The following is a 23,481-nucleotide window of genomic DNA, read 5'->3' as shown; positions in this document are numbered from 1 at the left end:
TTAATCACAGCTTTAAAATAATAAAAAGAAACTAAAATATATTTCAGAAATTGATATGATTAGCATATTATTATTCTCTTACATATTCTTTTAGTTTTCATTAACACTTTTGTTTCGATTAGACAAATCACTGTGACTGCGATCGTCTGAAGTTGTTTGTCTATTAATCAAAGTCTGTCAATCGATAGCCATAACAAAACAAACTAGAATGGAAGAACCAACAATTAAGCCTGTGCAAGCGAAAAAAATGCGGAAATGGTTTGATAGTGAAGTTGACATTTTATTAAAATCATGGAAAAGTAATTTTCATATAAAACGGCAGGAAAACCCTAGACGTAAAAGTCTATTCTACGATGCAATTCGTAAAGATCTTTTGAAACATGACTATGAACGATCAGTGCATGAAATTATGGTTAAAACTCATACTTTACTGAAATCTTACAGGTATTTTTTTCAGATTGTTTTTATTCTATAATAACATTTTATATTCTTGATTACACTAGAGAAAGCTTGAACTCTGCTAATTGTATCTTCATTAACCGAGGCAATATTTGAAGTCAGTTATATTTTTTTCGATTACAAATACATTTTTCACATTATGCAAAGCATTTGTAAAAAATTTATCCTGAAAGATCCTTAATTTTTGGAAAAAAAGACATGAATGGTAGTTAATATATAATTATGAAAGCTTAAAGTAACATATCCAATAACTAAAATAACCTTAATAGTACCTGTAGCACCTCTGCCCTTTGTTTCCTTTCATTAATTCATTGACTAAAATTATGAGCTTTAAAAATTAATGGTAAAAGCAGACAAAAAAAGACCATTGCATGTGTAGTAATGAAATATATTAAAATAAAATAATTTCTTACGTATTTTATTGGTTTTTTTTATCTTAAAGTGCTGTGTTTTATTAATGTCCTCTGTATAAATAATTTCCTAATAAATTGGTTGGTAGGATTCTATAAAATGATATGCTACCAAATAGTGCATATATTGCTGTCTTGAGCAGCAATCAGAACTTGAGTTTGACATTTTAGGAGGTGATCATTGTAAAAAGTGGAATTTTTGTGATACTTAAATGGGCCCACATCACAATCTCAATATCTAATTTAATGTCCACCGTGCATTAACAGCAGGATTTATCAAGAAATGGTTTCATGTTGCCTTAGTTCTTGATCTATTTAGCCAGAGTTTGATGTCAAAAAGTTGCCATTCTGCAATTTATATTCCCCCTTCTTCTCTCTCTTTTTTTAGGCAACACAAAGAAGTCAAAAGCTTGTTTAAAAATATCTGAAAGAAAGATATTTTTTTTCATATTTTATTCAATTTAAAAGGTGTTTTTTTTTAATCCAAAGTCTTTTTAAATGATTTTTTTATCAATTTTTCAATTAGTATTGATTGTTAAAATCCTTTTTTTAGAATATAATTTTGCCTTGCAATTATCTTAGTCTTAGTATTTTTAACATAATTTAAAGGAATGTAACTGAAATTTATGTTTTGAATTGATTTAAGTGTTTGCAAATTACAACTCTGATTGACTAATTAATTAGATATCATAACATCCAGCTCCAAGGCATGAATTTTTACAATGGTTAAAGGGATTTTTTTTAAACATGTGATTGAACCTCCCTAATCTAAAATAATAAAATAAAGTATACAAATCAATGAAAATGCTTTACTTTGGAGTTTAACATACAAAAAAGAAAACAGTTTGTGCTGCCATTATGCAATTTCAATAATTTGTTTTTTGTGTCACCAAAAATAAAAAGTGGAATTTAAAACTCAACTTTTTTTTTTAATTAAAGATCTTCATTTAAAAATATGCAAAGGTGGATAAAATTATAAAAACCTTTTAATGAGATCATTTTCAAGATTTGATAGCTTATAACTATGAATCAATTTATTGTTTAAAGCTAAAGAATTATCATGTCAATACTACTAAACACTAGGTCAATATTAGGTTAATACTAGATCTGTAATTTTTGCAAGATTTATAAAATGCTGTCATCATAGTGTTCATGATACTAAAAATTCATGCTGTTTGTTCAAATAATCCATTTAGCTAAGGAAAATAACCATATATTGGGCTCCTATTAATTTAGATTTGTTCAAAAACTAGAGCCAATCTTTATTTGTAATTTTTCTTTTTGGTATTGAATATCATGAATTGTAATATCATGAACAATATTTTCGAATTATTCATTTCCATGTTATCATGATTTTTATGCAATTCATTGATGAAATTATTTCACTTGTTTGCTAATGATATTGCAATTTTGTACTAAGATTTTGTTTTTTATTTTTAGGATTAAAAAAAAATCCATTTTGAAGGATGGCAGAGTCGGAAATTTTCCATTGTTCTTCGATCTGATTGATATTGAGAAATTAGAATTACAAACAGAATCTGAAGTGGATCCATCTGCACCATCTGATGAAAAGAGTTAGTACATATATGTAATTTAATGTTGAAAATTTTCTTTTATTTTTAAGAAATTTTCATGTTGGTGTTTAGTACATTTCTAATTCCAACTGAAATTTGAGTTTAATTCAGATAATTGTAATATAATTCATGAATTTTGAAGCTCGGTTATAAAATAAATCATATGCAGTTTCTCCTGATTATTTGCATTTAGATAATCAAACAGCAAAAATTTATTTCAGCATTTCATTAACAGTGTTGAAGCTATATTATATATATATATATATATATATTATGATTGGAATTACAAAATCAACCACAAAATGACCCTTGTGTTTTTTCAAAACAGGATTAGTAGTTTAAAACTAATTTTTTATAGTTTGCTTGATTTTTTTTAGAGGACATTGAAATTTGAATGTCTTAGTTATATTGTTTTAGATTGATTGATACTTCCTATAAGTTTATGGTTTTATTTTTATATGGAAAAATATTTATATAGTAATAAACATTTGATCTCAATAATAAATTTTTTTAAAAAAATTGTTAATGAAATTCTAACAGTCTAAGGCAGTGGTTCTTAACCTTTTTAAGCCGCTACCCAAATTTGAGAAATATGTTCATGTCGCGACCCAAAAAAAAGTCAAAATTTTTTCATTGCTTTATTTTAGATCGTATTTTTAAAAAATCTTCAATCCTACGATGATAATTTTTTTTAACTTACAAATTTTTTATTATTTTTTTTTTAATAATAAAGATAAACAAAAGTACTTTTCGATCCAAGGAAAATTTAATTAATAATCAATGTTTTTAATAATTTTTATTGACCAAATTAAAATATATTTATAACTTTTTGAAAATAACTGACATTTTAACTTATTCCTTAAAAAAAAAGAAATATCAATACATATGTTAAGTCTTTTAAATTTTAAATGCAAGTCATACAGTTTTAATGAGAACCTTGTGCTTTGAATACATTTTGAAAGATCTTCAAACCTCGGTTGAATGCTTTTCAAGGAGCACCTTATATCTATTTCAGGATTTAACTTGTTCCGGTAATTGTTTTTGATTACACACAGAGCCGAAAAACCAGCCTCACACATATATGTTGTTGCAAAGGGCAATAATACTTATAGGGCTGTTTCACCCCAACTTGGCAGTATTGTAAAAGGCAGAAAATGTGACGCGCCGCGCTATGAAAGAGTTCCCCATCCATTTTGACTTTAAAACAACTAAAATGCGCTGACATTTATCAAATTATATCATAAATTACAGATATCGTTTTTTTTATCAGCATGTATTTAAAATTATTCTCAAGTTAGAAGTGCTTACTGTTAAATATTTTGTAAATAAAGCGAAAAATAAAACCAAAAGATTGACATAATGAAATATTTGGCGCGCTTCTCTTGTACGCCCTCGCCAGCTTTGCTCCATTTAGTTCTCACCGTTATTATCATCACACGTACTTTTTTTGCTCTCGCTTTTTAATCAGCTGATATTTTTTGATCTTGTTAATAACATTCATTTTCGATTGTTGATATTTATTCAAGTCGTCATTTCTAAAATGTCTGAAATTTGGTGTATTACTAACTTTTTTGGTTCGACTCAGAGCGACCCAAGAAATATGCTTCGCGACCCAATTTTGGGTCGCGACCCATAGGTTAAGAACCGCTGGTCTAAGGCACCTATAGGTTAAGAACCGCTGGTCTAAGGCACCTTGAAACTATTGATTTCAAAACTGATATTATTTTATTTATTTTGAAATAATTCATATTGTTATAGAAAATCCATAAAATCAATATATGGTGAAAATGCAGCAGGCTGAATAATGGATAACATGCTTTATTTTTATAAATGTTGTAAAAATGAACGAAGAATGTTGTAAGCATTAGGGATTTTCATACCTTCACTCGGAGCATAAGAACCTGCTGAGACCAGCATTTTTATAGAGTGCATCTAGAAGTATTTAAATGAAAAAAAGTGGGAATTGGATCAGGAAATAAGAGAACATTTTAGAATAAGAATGAAGTTAATACAAGCTAGAATAACTTAAAAAGTAGGAAAATAATTAGAATTTAAATTAGATTATCATATACAAGGTGATATATATATATATATATAATATATTGGGACACCCTGATGAGAGAACCAATTGATATTATGACTTCGTATTTGAAGGATATGCATTTCAGACAAAGAGAAATTGATTGGTGCCATGTGAAAATTAGTTAAAAAATCCTCTAGGTGAAATATGAGTGATTGGTTTAAGGTAATGAATATGAAACATGGCATAAACAATAGAGAACAAACTACGAGGTAAAAAATGAAATAAGCTTTACTGCACAACACAAACTTTTGTTACTATAAAAATTTCAATGATAGTAACAAATGAAAGACAGCAAACAAAAGTTTCTCTGATGGTTTTCAATATGCTCACTTTGCTTCAGAGCTAACATGTTACACCGTGTTATAACATGATTCACAGCAGCATGTAACAGATCTGGTTCAAATGTTGCATGTGTGCAAGAAAATCTGTTTCTTCAAATCTGCCAGATTTCCTATGTTTTCTTGATAAACTTTATCTTTCAAGTAACCACAAAGCCAAAAAATTATAAAGAGTTACGTCAGGTGAACATGGAAGCCATCTTGTAAGAAATGCACAAGTATACCGTGATCCTCAGTAAAATGATGTTGCAGTTATTGTAGAACTACAAGTGCTATGTCAGGAGGAGCTCTATTTTGTTGGAATATTGTAGTGAGGCATCCACGCTGCTATAGTTCTGGAGTTACAAATGTTTGCAACATATCCCGATAATGGGCTGCAGTTATGAAACAAGTTATTGGTCCCTGCGGAGTAATTTCCTCAAAGAAAAATGGCCCAATTAAAAAGGTCGCAGTGAAGCCAATCCAAACAATTGCAAGTGGTGAATGCAAGGGCATTTGTTGAACCTATTGAGGATTTGCAGTGGACCATATATATAGTTAGTTTTGGGTGTTCATTGTTCCACTCATGTGAAAGTGAGCCTAATCAGTCAATAGGATATTCCATGGCCAATTCTGTTCCACGTTCATCCGTGCTAAGATAGTTAAGCGAACATTTCATGCATATCATTAGCGACTGGTTTTAACTCTTGCAAGTGACGGATCTTATACGAATAGGCTTCAAGTGCTATCCGCATACACCTGTAGTATATGGCCTGTGGTATCTGTGTTTTACATCCACGGCCTGCTTTAACAGCAAATCTGTCTGTTTTTTTGTTTTTTTAATGTTTACTTTTATGGGTATTAAAATTTGTTGTGTTACATTTGCTCTTTAATGTATTCACTGATATATCAAAATATTTTCATATATGTTCACTGATAATGAAATAGCCAAAAAATGTATTTTAGGTTGTATAAAAATATCATGCATTAATTGTTCCGAATTAGCTCTATTTTTTTTACAATCTCTTAAGAAATCTTTAAATAATAAAAAATTAGTAATATGGTTTGACAAGGCTTTGAACCGCATTTCACAAAAACACCAAATGGATCTTGCTGTAAGATATTTGTGTGAATTAACCAATAGAGTCTTTACAACACATTAGAATTCACTATTTTTAAGACATACTACTGCTTTATGTTAGTGAGTCAAAGAAGTTATTTCGAATGTGTCCATACAATTATTTTTACAAATTAGTATAGACTTATGAATGCGAAACATGTTCAAGAACATCCGTGTGAAAATGATTAAAATTTTAGATCTAGGTATTTGTAGACTGCACAGAATCCATTGAGCATTTCAATATGAACATAAATCTATTGAATGGAAAGTAGATGTTATTCTAGGAGTGTATAAAATAATCTAGCTGGACATGCAAATTTCTTAGAATTTGTTTGTTCTTTTGAACTCTCATTGAAATTTTATTCTTTCCACTTGGTAGAATATATCAGTGTTTGCAAAAGTATTCTAAAAGTTTTTTGACAACATAAAGAAATACATAGATTTCAATAAAATAAGTCTAAAGAAACTTTTGGATCTGGCATGGGTGATAATATTATAAATACTTTTCAGGATAAATTGATTCTGATTAAAAATAGCTTCTCTTATTCTGCTAATATTCTACAGACATCTCTTCAAAATATTCAGACATCTGCATTGATGATGCCTTTGTTATATGAAAATCTTTTCATTTTTGTTAACAGTTAATGAAAAACATTGTTAAAAGAAGCAAAAGCATAAACTTATTTTTGATAGAACTTGATGATCCTAAAATCCTATAGATGAGAAAAGATACTAATACTGGAATAAGGATTACAAGTTACTTGATTACTAGTGGAGCTACTGGAACTGAAAAAAAAAAAAAAAAAAAAAGAGGCCTTTTAACAGAGTGTCTTATGTTTGTGAAGAATGCTATAACACATGTCCAATAATTTTACTGTTTTAAAAGTTGCATCTTGTTTAAATCCACATTTTTTGGAGAAGTTCTTTTCCATTCATTAAAACAATGAAGTATTGTCATTCCATTATAACTAGCATATGAATGCTATTTGCACATTTTCTCTCATATTGTTTATACATACAGAAAATGTTGATGTTGATGTTGAATTACTGCATGCCTTTTTTGTCTGGAATCTGCACTGTCGATGCTCATCGTCGCCTTTCCACCAATAACAAATTAAGAGGATTTCCACCAATAACCCGTTAAAGATGATTTCCCAATGGGGGATTTCTCTTCTCTCCCATCAAACACACCTCATTGCCTTCTTAGAGTTCACGTCTTTCGTTATTCCTTTTGGTGAAATTCCTAGCGAAACGCAAACCTTCTTCCTTTTGAGGTTTTTGAAAAAAAAACCACGATTCATCCCCAGTGACAAGATTCTCTAGAAACAACTCTCGCTCGTTTCATTGAAGAAAATCGGTAAAAACTTGAACACGTTCGGCTTTATTGTTATCGCTGAGTTCATGGGGAATCCTTCCAGCCCATTTCCATATCTTTCCAAGCTGGGCAAACCATTCCTTGCATTGACTTTTGCTGATTGTGCCTTCACTGAAAAGTTCGTTGAGATTGCCAAATGACTGCGTTGTTTTCCATCCTTTCTCAGAGTGGTACAGCATAATATGAAGAATGTGAGTACGATTATCGACACGCATTCATAAGTTTATAAAATATTGTAAATTTTTATTAAAATATAGCATGTCAAATAAACGCCTGATAATTATCTACCAACCCAACAGTTAAAAAGATAGCAGATAATAGAGATTTTCCTTCCGTAACAAAACCAAATAGCTTTAGAAATTGAAATTTGAAAAGTATAATTTAAAATGTAAATTTTAAATATTTTAATGAGATATTATTCTCAGTTCATTGTTTATATCTAATTATAGATTTCTTAATTTGCATTTGTTTCTTGTATTTTCCTCATCATTCTGACAAACATTGGTCAAAATTAACATTAAGACATATTTATAGGATTAACATTTTTTTAATGAATTTTATTTCAAGTAAACTGTGAATGTGTTTGGGAAGACTGTACCCTTTAGTAATTAATCTGAAATTAGTATCTAGTAATTGCTGTATGGTGGCTTGCAGTAAAGGTGCTGGAATTGTAATCTCAAAACCATCTTTTAACTACAAATTTTAGATTATTAACTGAAGATGAGCATGATAAATATCCTTAGTGTTCTTCTCTTAAATGTTTAGAAGCATGTTTGGAATATTTAGAATGTTTTTAAGCAAAGAAATAATCATGAACTTAAAAAATATTTATATATTTTATATGAATTTATTATTTGCATTTCTATATCTAAAGCATGTAATTTTATAATTTTTAAATTTTCTAAAAAAAATTCCTTGAAAGTTTTTGAAATGTTTCCTTCCACAGAAGGAGAATTCTGTAATTGTATATTATTACATGGCAACAATCACTATCATTTCTTATTAGCTATGTTCTATGAAATTGAAGGGAAAATATAAAGTTATTAATATATTTTTGCAGAAACTCTGCTGTCAGGAACCTCAGTGGTCTGTTTTTATTAATCTAAAGGTGATCTATTTCATTTGGGATAAATAAAGCTATTAAAAATTAACCCTGTTTCATTTGCCTGTGGAATGGTAGGACACATGGAAAATACTGGAAATTAGCAGAATTGGTATAAATTTTCTAAATTTACTTGTTTATATTATTAAATATGTGCAGTTGGTGAACAGTAGTTGCAAAAAAGCATATTAGAGTGTGACATTCGGTGATTAATCATTAGGATGCTATTAAAATTGAATATCAGTATATAAAACATCAAAATGTATATTTTAGATGCTTTTTCTGACCAATTGAGGCCAAAATTTAACACAGAACTACATTTGTATTCGCACAATCTTGTACCTTTGATCATCGCTTTGATATATTTTAGTCCATGTGTTTTTAAATTATCCCATTTGCATGCATGTGAAAGTACAGAACAACAGACAGTCGGCCACTTGATGAATTGGGTTCAAAATATGATGCATACTTACATTTTAGATTTAAAACCTGTGTAACAAATTTTATCCATCTTGACCTTTTCATCCTATAGTTTTTGTGTTTACTTCCTCTGAGTGGATTTCATTTATAACCGGATAGAAATCTACAAATTTGGAGTAGAGACTGTATACCAAATTTCATCTGTCTAGCTCAAAAACTTTTTGAATTATTGTGTTTTGCAGACAATTACAACATTTTCTCTTTGTTTTACTTCATGTGCAAGAAAGTAAAAAAAAAGTTAAATGAGTTTTAAGAGAATGCTGACTGTAGGCGCAACAAATGTTATTATGCAATTTTTGTTTCATAGAAATTTCTCCCACAACCCAATTTATATAAAACTGTATCTAATGAATTTGTTAAAGTAAACACTAATGGCAGGGAATTTTGATGTATCTTAAATCCGTAAGCTTATTAAAAATTCAAATTTTTTTTAGTGTGTATGATCAGTATTATGTCTTCTATTTATTATGAAGTATTGTAATTACTTTTTAAGATAAAATAATTTCAAAAAGAATAATTATTATTAAGATAAAGTTTATATGACTGCAAATCAAAGGTTTATTAAGAATTATTGTGAAATCTGCTTAAAAATTTTGATTAATTTTTGTAATGGGGCAACAAAGATGCATTTCCTACATTTATTCCTTGGATGAATTTCCAGACTAACTGGACAATTTTAATGAGGAATAAGTTGAAAAATTTCACAAAGATCTAAAATTAATAAAACAAAATTATGAAAGCAATTGGGAGATACATAAATTGGTAAATTATTGCTGTAATCTTCAGTGCTAAACTTTCTCTGTGCATAAAAGGAAATCACATAAGAAATGGCATTTTGTGAATTAATTGAACCAACTTATTAGTTTTCATTTTATTGAGTGTAAACCAACATCATTAAGTAGTTTTAGCATGCTATTCTTTTAGTGTATCATTAAGATAAATTAATTTTGATTTGTAAATTTTCTTTTTTTATTTCATTTATTAATACACTTTTAAATTTCAGTCTTTAATTTGGCTCAGATTTGACATGATTTTTATATCGAATTATCTTATGATTTATATAATAATTACTCATTAAGATTAAATTGTTTTTTTTTACTTTAATTAATTTTATTATTTATTTACATGTGAGATATTTTACAATGCACTCTGAATTCTGCATGCACCTTATGCTTAAATTTAATTTTTATTTATCTTTGAAAACCAAAGCCAATATGGCAAATCAATGCCAGGTATGGAATCAGTGACATAAAATTATTTTAATATCTTCTTTACTTTCATTGACAATGAAATTAGTATATAGCGGTGTCATTGAAAAACTTTTTCCTTAAAAAGTTTTATTAAAAAAGAGAAAGAAACAAGAATAGTAATTCCATGGGGAATTAATGAAGACCAATACTTTGTTTTCTATTTTCTTAAAATGAAAATAAAGCACTTTCTTGTTTCTACATCAGAATCCCCTTTTTGTGAAAATACTTGGAACATGTAATCTAAAATTTAATTTTAGGACGCAAAAGATAGGTATCCTATTAATTATTTGTATTAATAATGTTTGGTTTTTAAGTTATTGAAATATAGTGCCTCTAATTTTGTAGTTACTCTAAAAAGGATTTTTTACTTTAAAAAATTTAGTTTTGTAGAATAATTTTTAAATAGTTACTCTAGCTGATTTTAAATTTTTAGTTTAATGGAATTTTTCTCCTAATTTTAGTAGTTGATTTATTTCAACAGTTGAGTTACATTTAACCCTTTGCACTCATCAGATGCCTTTCTCGTTCTATTCTAGATGGTGCATCATTTTGCAGTGCTTAATTTTGATAGTTATGCCACTATCTAGAATAGATGCCTTTCTGGTTCTATTCTAGATGGTGCATCATTTTGCAGTGCTTAATTTTGATAGTTATGCCATCATCTAGAATAGATGCCTTTCTGATTCTATTCTAGATGGTGCATCATTTTGCAGCGCTTAATTTTGATAGTTATGCCACCATCTAGAATAGATGCCTTTCTGGTTCTATTCTAGATGGTGCATCATTTTGCAGTGCTTAATTTTGATAGTTATGCCACCATCTAGAATAGATGCCTTTCTGATTCTATTCTAGATGGTGCATCATTTTGCAGCGCTTAATTTTGATAGTTATGCCACCATCTAGAATAGATGCCTTTCTGGTTCTATTCTAGATGGTGCATCATTTTGCAGTGCTTAATTTTGATAGTTATGCCACCATCTAGAATAGATGCCTTTCTGGTTCTATTCTAGATGGTGCATCATTTTGCAGTGCTTAATTTTGATAGTTATGTCTTAATTTTGATAGTTATGCCACTATCTAGAATAGATGCCTTTCTGGTTCTATTCTAGATGGTGCATCATTTTGCAGTGCTTAATTTTGATAGTTATAAAAAATCAGAGATTACAAAAAGCTGTAAACACATGAAATAAAGTACTAAGATGAATCCTTATATTCATGTGAATATTTATGCATCTCATTCCAAATCATCATTCTTTCCTGATTGCTAAGGATAATTGCATAAAAAGAATGCCCTTGATCTCTATAGTTTTTATTGCATTATTTTAAGTATATTTTTATAATTGTAGGCGAAGAAATCATTGAAGAAGTAAATGATCCTGAAGAGGTTCAAATAATTGAAGGTCTTCCAAATCTTAGTTCTGTTCCTGAATCAACTTCCCAGGCTTGCTCCATAGATAATCAGTCTCAAAGAAAAGTGAGTTTCTGTCCTTAAAGTTTCTTTGTATGTTTAAGTTTTCTAAATGACTTTTACCTTTTAACTTTATTTTTAATGTGAAATAACTTTTAAAACCATAGTGTGGATGATAGGGTAATAAGTGTAGCATTCAGAGACACTGTTTGTGATCCAAATTATTTACTCACCAATCACTGGTTTAATAAAAAAATTTTTATGAAAATCCGAAACTTTTCAGCAGATTCCAAGAATATAATATTTTACTATCTTTATTTATATGTGTAGCAGTTGCATTACTCTTATCTTCTCTTTTGGATACTAGATGGCGATACCTGATCAGGTCATCCCATAGTGCATTGCGGATGTAATTAGAATGAGATGTGATGCTGAACTGTGAAGCCGCGCGCGTGAATGTCTTGTCTTTGTGTTTGTGCTTGTTTAGTGTGTGAATGTGATTATTAAAAGAAATGTTCCTAAAAACATTCGTCCTGGTGCTTCCTGCATGGATCATAATAATCTACATACCACCATATATGTAATTATGTGTAAAGTACACGTCTGAGTATCTGGCATACTGTGGTGGAAGGACTAGCCGTATAACAAAAAAGCCGGTTAGACTGGAATTCTATGAATTCATTTCTTTGCTCACCAATACCAGAAGACAAAGTTTTTATACCAAAAACTCACTGTTAAAATAAATATTTTCTTACTTTTTATTGAGTGCTAAACCCTCCATTTATCTTAATGCGAACGCAGCCGCGCCCTGGCGAATCATAGAAGCAATTGCCGGTAAAGTGTCGAGGTATAATAGAACGCTCTGTACTAGTAGTTTATATATATATATTTATAAACTGCACTGCACATTCCAGGAGTTTATTAGAAAAAAAGTAAATTAAAGGATATAAACTGTTCACATTTTAACATAAATTTTGTAATACCCAACTTAACCCTTTATAGGACCGTGGGAAGTATGCTTCCCACCAAATTTATCCATCTTTGTATGAAATTATGTAGGTTTTCATAAGTTCTGTCAAATTTTTTTAGTAAGTCAGAACTTAGATGCTTCAGTTCTTTATCTCAGACAAAGTGATGTGTCTTGATTTGTTACTTAATTATCAATTTACCAAATTAATTAATTAATGAAATTAAATTTATCTAATAAGCTAAATGAATCCCTTTTCTTATTCTAATTTCAAGCCTAAAAATATTTTAACATAATATGACTAGAAAAAAATGGCCCTTTAAAGGGTTAAATGCAGTAAACGTAAACGAAATCTTAAAAAATCTTAGGCCTTATTATTAAGAAAATTGGCTCAAACTGATTTTATTTTTCACTGATAAATGATTACTTAGATATGGAAAGGTAAGATAAGAAGCAAAACTTTAAGTTTTTAGACTTTGAAAAAGTCTTGAATAGATGTCTTAATAGACACTTTGCTCTCCTCATTTATTTATGGTAAAAGAAAACTAGGCCGGATAGTCGCTAACTAGACGCTAGTGTATTGTATATCTGTTGAATTTCTCTTAACAGCACCAATGAAATCTTGCTATAGCTAGATAAATGAATAAATCTCTAGAACTTATCTGATCCTATTTCATGATTTTATAAGAATAAATTATCACATGTGAAAACCCATTGATTATATTTATTTATTTATCAGAGATGATGAAATAAATAATTTAAAAAATCTTATATACTATTTAAAGTTAAAGCTCGTACGTGTAATTTCATATTTCAGCGAAGCAAAATTTTTGCCCATATCATCATAAGAAAGTCATGTATTTCGTAGAATGTTAACATATAACTTTAAATGTTACTCTCTACTTACTAGATTTGAGACAGGGTCTTAAATATTTTATGTGTGTTTTATATTACAGTGAAAATACAAAATCAATCAAAACCTGAATTAACTAGGTAAAACGGGTTTTAACTAACAGCGCTAGGGAGAACCCGAATTAACTAGGGAAAACGCGTTCTAACTGACAGCTCTAGAGAGAACTCGTTTTATTCATGTTTTGACTGCTTTGTTAGACAGTATTATTTGTATTTATCAAAAATTATTGTATTAACCTATAGTAAAGCAGTGTGTAGCTGGTTGTGTGTATTTAAGCCAAGGAAAGATGCCTTCTTGTCTCTTTTCTTATTTATTTTGCACACACACACATATAACAACACAAGGACGATGACTTCACATATATAAGGTAACACATAATACTATATACAATTAAAGTAGAAATTGCCGCTAACAAAGAGCGAACGAATACTTCTTTTTGCCGCTAACAAAAGAGCGAGCGGTGCCTACTTGCACTAGTTTCACACCAACTCTCAGGGAGAAGTGTCTACAAAAACAGCTTAAGTGCGCCTCCCCCACATTCCAAACATACATATGGGTTAGCGCATACTGCGCCATCTATGTTCAGTATTAATCTTTACTGTATAAATAAATATACAAAGAATAAAAGATACTAATAAAATAATTAAATAAAAACAAAATATTATATATAATAAATTCACATAAACACAGTGTTTGAGGAAAGAACCTATCATTGAAGGAAAAAATACTTTATTTGGATAAAAAAGTATTTTTTTCTTACCATAATTACAAATTACTTATTTCGACAAGGCAAATTACAGTGATACCAAGGCCGGCCATCTGGGGGGTGCGGCAGATGCTATGCATCAGGGCCCCGTGATTGAGGCCCTCCCTCAACGTGATCAAGAACTAAAATAATGTTCTGAACGGTAATAGAGGTATGGAGAGGAAGAAATTTAATTGGAACAACAGATGAGTTTTGAAATTTACGAAATTTACAGATATATTACAGTTTAGTGCAAGTGTGCAACATATTATAAACATAAAGTACTGTCATTTACCTCACCTATCATCTACTAGGTTAAATTGCATTTATAACTTTAATAATTCATACTATAAAACGTTTCATATTATTGGATCTAATCATTAACTGTGTTAAAACTTTTCTTTACCAGTTACTATAATAATTGCAGAGCGCTCTTTCAGCAAATTAAAATTACTAAAGAATTGTCTTCGGTCAAGCATGTGTGCATAATGCTTAAATGCACTTGCTATACTAAACATCGAAAAAAAAATTGCAAAAAATTGTAATTTTTCGGAAGTAATTAATAGCATCATGCATTAAATAACACCTTCATGATGTAATTCGTATTTGTAGTATTTTTTTTTTTTTTTTTACTTTGCAAAAAAAAACAAAAAAAAAAAAACCCGGGTAGGGGCACCTTGAAATGAGGATGAGATGCTTCCGGCATGGTGGTTGGAACTCGCCACCCTGGAAGGTACACTAATAGGTGGGAGATCTGACTCCTCCCATCGATGACGGGGCGCACTTCTTTCGAGGAGGGTTGTACCATGGCTGGTGACAGCCCTTAGGACTCAACCACAGTTCCCGCCAATGTTGCTGTTGCGGTGGTCCGGTCATTCAGTTTTTATGGTTTAAATCCGTGTGCCTTCGTGACCGGTCGGAGAGTTAGATGGCTTACTTATTTTTCAAAAAATTGAGGGCCCCAATTGGTTTCTTGCATCTAGGCACCTTCGTATAGGAGGCCGGCTCTGAGTGATATTTAAAATTGCAAAGAGAACCATTTTTCATACAGACATATCTCTTTGAAGAACAATCTTTTTGACAAGAACAGCGGACGAACCCTTCTGTTCTTACAGCTCCTTTACTTGCTGCTGTTCTCAGATTCCTGATTCGGCATTCTTGAGTCAAGTAAATTTGAGGCGATACAGCGAATTCAAAAATGAAAAGCAGTGATTACTTTGCATCAAATTTGTACCCTGATTAGCTGTAGTCTATTGTATAAATGCTTACAGAATTTAAAATAGTAAACATATATTTAAAGAAAATAATAGATCAATAATTAGATAAAATCGGTTCTCCCTATGCTGTCAGTTAAAACGCATTTTCCCTAGTTATTCCGGGCTCTCCCTAGTGCTGTTAGTTAAAACACGTTTTACCTAGTAAATTCGCGTTTTGATTGATTTTGGGTTTTTACTATAACATACAAAAAAATCTCCAATTTTTTGCCTGTTTCTTTCCTCATAACACTTTTTCTCTATCTGTTTGGTATCACCATCTTCAACCTCTCTACGTTTCAACATTTCTCTTTGTCATCTACACGTGTATGAATATATTTCACCATTATCAGAAGGCAGTGTGATGGAAAAAAACTTATCTGCATTCACTCCAATCTGCATCTTATCTGAAATGCTCTTTATCTTTTTCTTCTTAAATAAAAAAAATCTCATGTTTTAAGCGTATGTAATGTTCATCATCAAATGTAACATTATTTTGATATTATTAATTAATTGAGTTCTTAGTTCAAGTAATTTTATTTTGTGTCTGGCATTTGTTATAAAAACACTGCGTACACTAACACACTGCGTACGACGCTCAACGCGCACATTTTTGAACGCTCTAGAAGCATGTTTGGCAAGAATTAGGATGCATGTACGCACATCTTTAATTTGCATTTGGTTTTACATTTACATATTCTGGTTGGTTCGTGAGTGCTTTGAATAAATAGGCAAATAGAAAACTTAACAACAAATTTATTGCAGATTCGTTCGAGTTACTCTGCTCAGTAACTCCTTCTCCTCCAAGAGCCAACACTCGAATGACATCACTCTTTTAATTACACTCGCCTAGTTGTCTAGCGCCATCTATGAACGTTTATTTCCTAACGCTTCAAAATCCAATCACTACATATTCTTAAATATTACTGTATATTTTATACATGTATTTATTACATGAAATTTTTTTATATTTTAATTATTATTTATTTCACAGACTAGAATAATGCCTTAGAGTGTGATATTTGGTAAAGCATATTCCCTTGTGCAATGGTGTTCGGCACAATTTGCAGCAGTATCTTGTTTTGAGACATTAAGGACCGATCACGAATTTTCTCGTGTCTGTTACGAACTGCTCACGAGTTTTCTCTTGTTGAGTATCCCATATGTTATCGCTTCATAAATTACAAATTTATGATGATTTTAGAATGTACAAATTTGCCCAAAAACGTGCTGTCCCAGGCGTATGTCTCTCAGATTTCTTTGTGGTCCTTAATGTGTTAAATATTTGCCTCTAGTTTTATGCATCGATTAAGCCGAAAACACATTAAAATGAGATATTTCATGACCCGTCCATAATGTTCGGCCTGTAAAAAACGAGAAATCTCGTGATCCTTATGCAGTTTGCTAATAGTGCAGTTCGAGGTATTCCATTCTTTTTTGGTTCCATAATTTTATGTATTAAAAAAAATGTTCAGAAAAGAACTTCACCAAAATCTTCTGTATAGTGTGACAAAATTTTATCTATGCAGATGTCTGCATTTTGTACCTAGAAATATTCATATGTGCTTAAATTTTTTTGCTTTTGTCCTTATTTAACATTTTTATTTTTATTTTCCACTGTTAATATGGTGAGGGTTTTTTCTTCGTCTTCTATTTATGGCAGACCTTTGGTGTCCGATTTTTTTTTTTTTTTTTTTTTTTTTTTTTTTTTTCGCTGCATACAATTTGAAGAATTGCCTTTTGCAGCAGAAGTGACAAAATGCTATTCTTCAAATTGAATGAGATGGACATTAAAAGCTTTCTACAAAATTTCCAGTTTATTTCCATTTCAGGCTGTGTGTTAGTCTAAAACCTTTCTTAAATTCACTTTACAAAATTATTTTGTATTTCGTAGTTTTAGTTTGGAACAAATTTTTAAAAATGGATATAAAAATTGTAATTATATCATTTCTTCCATTAGTAAAATTTTGTAAATTTTCAAATATATTTTTATATATTAATTAATATATTAGTTTTATTGTACAATATTTAATTCTTCCACTTTAAAACATAACCTTCCCCTTTAAAAATATTTTACGTAATGAGCATAATATCCAACTAAACCCAGAAAAGTTCTTATTTGCGTTCTTGCTGTGGGAGTGGGAAAATCTAAGACTACCTTGATTTGGGCTTCCGCGGGAGTTCGTACTCCTCCACCTACGATATGTCTCAAATATTTGGTGTGGTTTTGGACAAATTTGTACTTAGACGGCTTTATAGTTAGATTTGGGTCGCCGACACGTTTTAAGATTTCCTTTATGTATTTCAAATGATCCTTCCAAATCTGCGAAAGATCGCAATGTCATCTAAATATGGGATGGCGAAGCCTTCGCAGTTTTTTAACACCTGCGGCATGAGCGGAAAGAAATACTGGTTATTGACCAACCCGAAAGGCATTCTTAATGGAAAATAGATGTCGAAACTTGTTACAAACTTGGCATAATGTTGGGCCTATTTACTAAGGGGAATTTGCCAATACCGCTTTGCTAAGTCAATTAATGTCATGAACTTTGCGGCAGACACTCTTTCGACGCGCTCTTCGATATTCGGTAACGGGAAATAACTGAGTTTGCACAATCGAATTCAAACATCTGTAATCTATCTATACAAAGACGAGGGTCTTTTCCCGGAACTTCCACTAAGATCGTTGGTGATGTGTATTCGAATTGACCGATTTCAATAATTTTTAAATTCAACATTCTTCTAATTTCAGTTTTCAGAATTTCAACCTGACTCTGACAAGTGTGGTACTGTTTGGACCTAACTGGTTCATTACTAATTCATTCTAGGTCGTGTTCTACTAAGTACGTTTTTCCTGGCTCATTTGAAAAAAAAAATTCGTTTGATACCGGCCTAACAATTTTCGCAATTCGTCAATCTCTAATGAACTGAGTCTTTCCTCTAAAGCGCTATCCCTAATTATCCCCTCAAAATCATACACATTTGGATCAGAGATCGGATGCGGAATTCTCAAACTCTTATTCATCTTCGAGAGTTACTTTACCTCCACTAATCACAAGATTTATTTGTACAAGATATTTTTGATGATGCGGTTTTAATAGGTTCACGTGATATATTTGAGTTTTGCCCTTTTTGGTTGCCATTTTTACATTATAATTTATGTCTGAAAGTTGACTTTCGATTACACCAGGGCCAATCCATTGTACCGCTATTTTATGCGGTTGAGAGGTTGCGAGAACCGAAACATGATCACCTACTCGAAATTTACGAAGCACCGCATTTTTAACAATTCTTTCGTTTCGTCTGGACCTCCGCCATTTTTTCAGCGGCTAATTCTTGACATCTCTTCATCCTATTTATCAATTCAAACATGCATTCGACTACTGAGGACTTTTTTTTTTTTTTTTTTTTTTTTTTTTTTTTGTGGTTTGACCCAATGTTTATATAACAGGACTTCTTGGCGCCCTTATATTTTTTCCGTGCACTAGTTCTGCAGGGCTAAACTTCGTACTTTCATGTGTAACAGTACGTAGTGCTAACAAGGTTGCTAGAAGATTTTTTTACTAATCACACCCTGACTCTAGACATAAGACTTTCAAGTGTCTTTTGAGAAATATTTCGACATGATTCGATTGCGGATGGTGTACAGAACTATGAATTATTTTAATGCCAAAACGTTCAAAAAATTACATCGTTAATTGACTGGTAAACGAGGTACCTCGGTCACACTGAACTTCGCGATGAAACCCCATACGGCTAAATATCTCTATATTCTGTTTCACCCTAACTTGGCAGTATTGTAAAAGGTAGAAAATGTGACGCTCGGCGTTGGGAAAGAGTTCCCCGTCAATTCCGACTTTAAAATAGTTAAAATGCGCAGAAATTTATCAAATAACATCATAAATTACAGAAATCCTTTTTTTATGAATATGTATTTAAAATTATTCTCAAGTTAGAAGTGCTTATTTGTTAAGTATTTTGTAAATAAAGCGAACGAATAAAACTAAAAGATTGACATAATGAATTCCACTTTGGCTAAAACCGGTCTTCAAGGTCAATATTTGGCGCACTTTTCTTTTACGTCTCCGCCAACTCAACTTCATTCAGTTCGCAACCATTATCATCTTTCGTACTTTTTTATTTTCGCTTTTTTAGCAGCTGATATTTTTGATACTATTAATCGCATTAGTAGTTATTAGTTTTGTTTGGTGAATATTTATTCGATTCGTCATTTCTATTAACTTCTAAAATGTTTGAAAAAGAGAAAGTGTTTTCACCGACTACGCTGTGCACACCTTCAAGACGAGTGAAACCAACAAGAAGGGCAACATGTAAAAACATATTAAATGTTTATTCTCGACTCCGAGAAAACCCTTAAGATTCTATCAATCAAATCGTCGATAAAGTTTCGCATCTTACAGATGTTTCGCAATGAACAGTTTTCCTTTTGAAAAAAGAAATAAAGGCATCCTTTAAGTACCCCTGGAAAGAAGCGATCAGGCTCTGTAGATAAACATTCAGGTCTTGTAAAATATGATGATTTTACATTAATCTGTATTTGACGAAAAATCCGTGCATTTTTTTCGCAGAAATGAGATCCCAACATTAGATAAAGTTTTAAAAGTTGTGAACGATGATACAGATATCTTTTCGAAAAACATTAACCGAACTACGCTTTACAGAATATTGAAAGATATATTGTTTTCTTTTGAGAAACGGTGAAACGAAATGAAATAACTTTAATGATTTATTAAAATAATGTGTCAATAATATTGAAAAAATAATGAAAATAAGGAAACAATTAATTCTCCGATAAAGTGATAATATGATAAAGTAAATAAATATTTACTATTTGGCGAAAAATTTGCGAGATAAAGTTTCGCCAGCGATCTGCATTTCTAGTAACATTGTACTTTAAAGTAACCCTGTTCCCCTGATGACGACTGCGATTCGGCATGCCTAGAATATACACTACTGCCAAGTTAGGGTGAAACAGAGTATAACAAAGCATCCGTCACCTATATGGAACTTATATTGTCGATAGGTATTTCGTCCGGATATTTAGAAGACATGCATATCGTCGTTAATAGATATCTGTTATTTTTATTATTAAGAGGAAATATCTCTGTGATGATCGGTACCAGTTTAAGTGGAGTCTTCTTCTTATCGTGGGCTTTCCCTGTTTGTTGACATGGGTCACATCATTTTACGTATTCTTTTACGCAGTTAATCCTTGCTTTAGCAGCCTATCCTTGGTTTTAGTGATGCCCAGATGTAAATTCTTGAAATAATGCCAGAATTTTCTTTCGGAAAGCCCTCGGTACGACTAAAGCCCCGTTCGAACAACCTGTGGCTTTACGGATTTGGTCATAAATCTGCCAACTGACCCATTGTTAAACCATTGCCGCCTATGGACGGTGATCTTGAGCTTCCCGTAAATTGTCGGTTAAATTAATAGACGTCAAAGAACAATAGGAAACCACAAGAGAGGGGCAAATGTCCCAGAATCAATCGGAACAAGGCTTACTGAAAACTCTCTTTTCCAAAATGATCCACCGTTTTCTGAAATAACCTGTTGTATCTATCAACTAAAGTCCGTTCCTCCTTCTTTACACGTTCGAAACAGTGTTTCAAGATTTTGCATTCCTTCTGCGACACTATAAATGCGTCGGCACTAACCTTCAAATGGCTTGTCTTTTTCCTCAGGAGGTAGATTGATATTGTTACGAATCCTCGATGCGGCTTCCCAGCATAGTGGGTTCCACAGGAGATCCTAGAGCTTGGCGACTTTGGCGCCAAAATAGATCATACCCGAAACATCGAGAATTTTCCCGATCCGTCCAGTAGGAACGGAGATACGCCTCGAACGTTCCTGATTGGTCGAGAGGCTTCTAGCCCCGCCTCCACAGACCTATAAAAAGAAGCACCCGCAGCTGCCGGGCAGTGGTGAGTCGAGCGGTGAATTGAGGAGAAGTCGGAAGCGACAGAGCAGAGCTGAGTAGAGTGAACCAGAGTCGTCGTCGTGAATTGAGTAGTAGTCGGAAGCGACGGTGAAGAACTCGCCTTCCAGGGACTAGCGGAGCAGCGACGGAGTAGTGCTGCTGCACGTCTCGACTGAAGATAATCGTCTTCTGTGCTGTATATAGTTGTCGTCTTTGTGCTGTCCTGTGTGTCTTCGTGTAAATAAACGTCGTTGTTTTATTTTCTACTGCCGCCTGGTGATTGAGCGTTCTTCACACCATATAACCCCCACTATCCAAACGAACCCCGGAAATTTCGTAACAATATCAATCAGACGTCCTTGACAATAATCGCCGGGTCCTTGGACGTGACAATAGCATTCGTGGGGGCTGTCTCTTGCTTGGCGGTCTGGCTACGTTTAGCTACCGCATTCGAATTCGTGGTTTGTTTTTATTCCGATATCAGATTTGCGTTGCCTAGCGGATAAACTCCGCTGAAGAAGACTCCATAGAGGATTGAAGAGCCTGTCTTCTATGTCTAAAAATTGCCCTTTCACGATCTGAAACTCCTGTGAAAATAATGCATAAAAATTAGTATACATATACATAAAAGACATATTAAAAATAGACAAATAAATTCATATCCAAAAAATTCTTCTAATGATTTGTATTATTTAATACAATATAAAAGAAGACAAAAGCTGACTGCAAAAGGCACAAAATCCAAACGAAGTGAAGCAAATGAAATAAAATTTGCAATTCATGAAAAATAAATTTTTAGACATAAGTCTGACTCTTTGCAAAAAAAAAAAAAATCTGCTTTGAATTTCAGACTAAACAACAACTGACCTTTGACAAAGCATCTGTGCCAAATTCAATATAATTAGTATTAATCTCTTATGTCATTTCCTTTTATTTTTCCTTCTTTTATTTATTACAAGACTATTAAGAAGCCATTGACAATGCATAAATGAAACAAATGGAATATGATAATTTTGTGTATGAAAATGTTAAATGTTATTTAATCACAAAATTTATTTGTTAATACTTTTGTTCTTGCCAACCCAAAACTTTTTGTAAATACTTCTAAAACATTCTATTTTGCTACTTCACCCTGTATCATACCTTATGATTCCTAGGTCACTATTTTTCTTACAAAATGGCACCAAATTGCTGGAAAGTTCAGTATGATCTCAAATACGATATGGATTAATATCAGAGTTCTTGCAATAGCTACAAAGTTGAATGTTTTTTAAATTTATAAAACCTTATTTATTTATTTTTTTAATTTAGGATGAAGATGTTCCGAAGGAAGTAAATAACCCAGATCCTCCAAGCAATGATTTACCAACCACCACAAAAGAAGTCCTTGTGAATTTTTTTAGATCATTTCGACAAGTCAGTCATCAGCTGAAAAAGAATGATAGAACGTTATTGGCATTACTTAGAGAACAAAATGACATCTTTAGAACTCAAAGTACATTATTAAAGAAGTTCATAACACAAGATTGAATATTTTCAAGCAACAAATCATTTTTATTTTATTGCTGTCATGTATATATATGCTCTACAGATTTATATGATGTGAAAAAAACATCTATAAAACGTTTTATCCACTCATTTTTGCATTTATGATTGAGAAACCAAACTACCAAAAATTTGCTTAAATATGAAAATGTTTAATTGTAATCATTAAAGACTATTAACTACAATTTCTAATTTTTTTATTGTGTTTTAAAATATTGTTTCAAATAAATCTTTTTTTTTCTAAAGTTTTATAATATAATTCCTTTATTTAAGCTTTTTTCAGTTCATTTTTCTGTTGTAACTTTTTGTTAAATAATCCATATTGATATGGAAAAAAAAAAAAATGAATTTTTACATTGAACCATTTGTACCATTATTATTCAAATATTATATATACTAGCCGTTTTTGGTGACTAGTTGGTCTGCTGAGAATATTGCATGTATTTAATTTTAATTAACTCTCAAAAACATTAAAGCCATATTATTTCAAATAGTCTTATATATGTCCTTTTCATTGTGTATATGAACTTATCTAATG

At 31.3% G+C, this 23,481-nt stretch overlaps 1 protein-coding gene across 1 annotated transcript; it reads left to right on the top strand.

Annotated features, from left to right (window-relative positions):
- The first annotated feature begins 124 nt into the window (after positions 1–124).
- Positions 125–23,130, top strand: LOC129956980 (uncharacterized). The gene is made up of 4 exons (XM_056069068.1): positions 125–444; positions 2,310–2,443; positions 11,517–11,644; positions 22,710–23,130. The coding sequence occupies exons 1-4, from the start codon at positions 209–211 to the stop codon at positions 22,926–22,928; spliced, it is 717 nt and encodes a 238-aa protein (XP_055925043.1). The 5' UTR covers positions 125–208; the 3' UTR covers positions 22,929–23,130.
- The last annotated feature ends 351 nt before the right edge of the window (positions 23,131–23,481 follow it).

This window comes from Argiope bruennichi, chromosome 11 (genome assembly GCF_947563725.1).
Source record: "Argiope bruennichi chromosome 11, qqArgBrue1.1, whole genome shotgun sequence".
In the NCBI taxonomy this organism is placed as follows: Eukaryota; Metazoa; Arthropoda; class Arachnida; order Araneae; family Araneidae; genus Argiope; species Argiope bruennichi.
This window is presented reverse-complemented; position numbering and strand designations above follow the sequence as displayed.

What these genes read in the sequence shown, in the direction of transcription:
- LOC129956980 (XM_056069068.1), top strand. Translation starts at nt 209, where the DNA reads ATGGAAGAACCAACAATTAAGCCTGTGCAAGCGAAAAAAATGCGGAAA. An exon ending in ACTTTACTGAAATCTTACAG is followed by an intron (nt 445 to 2,309) that starts GTATTTTTTTCA and finishes TTTTATTTTTAG; the next exon opens with GATTAAAAAAAAATCCATTT. An exon ending in ATAATCAGTCTCAAAGAAAA is followed by an intron (nt 11,645 to 22,709) that starts GTGAGTTTCTGT and finishes TTTTTAATTTAG; the next exon opens with GATGAAGATGTTCCGAAGGA.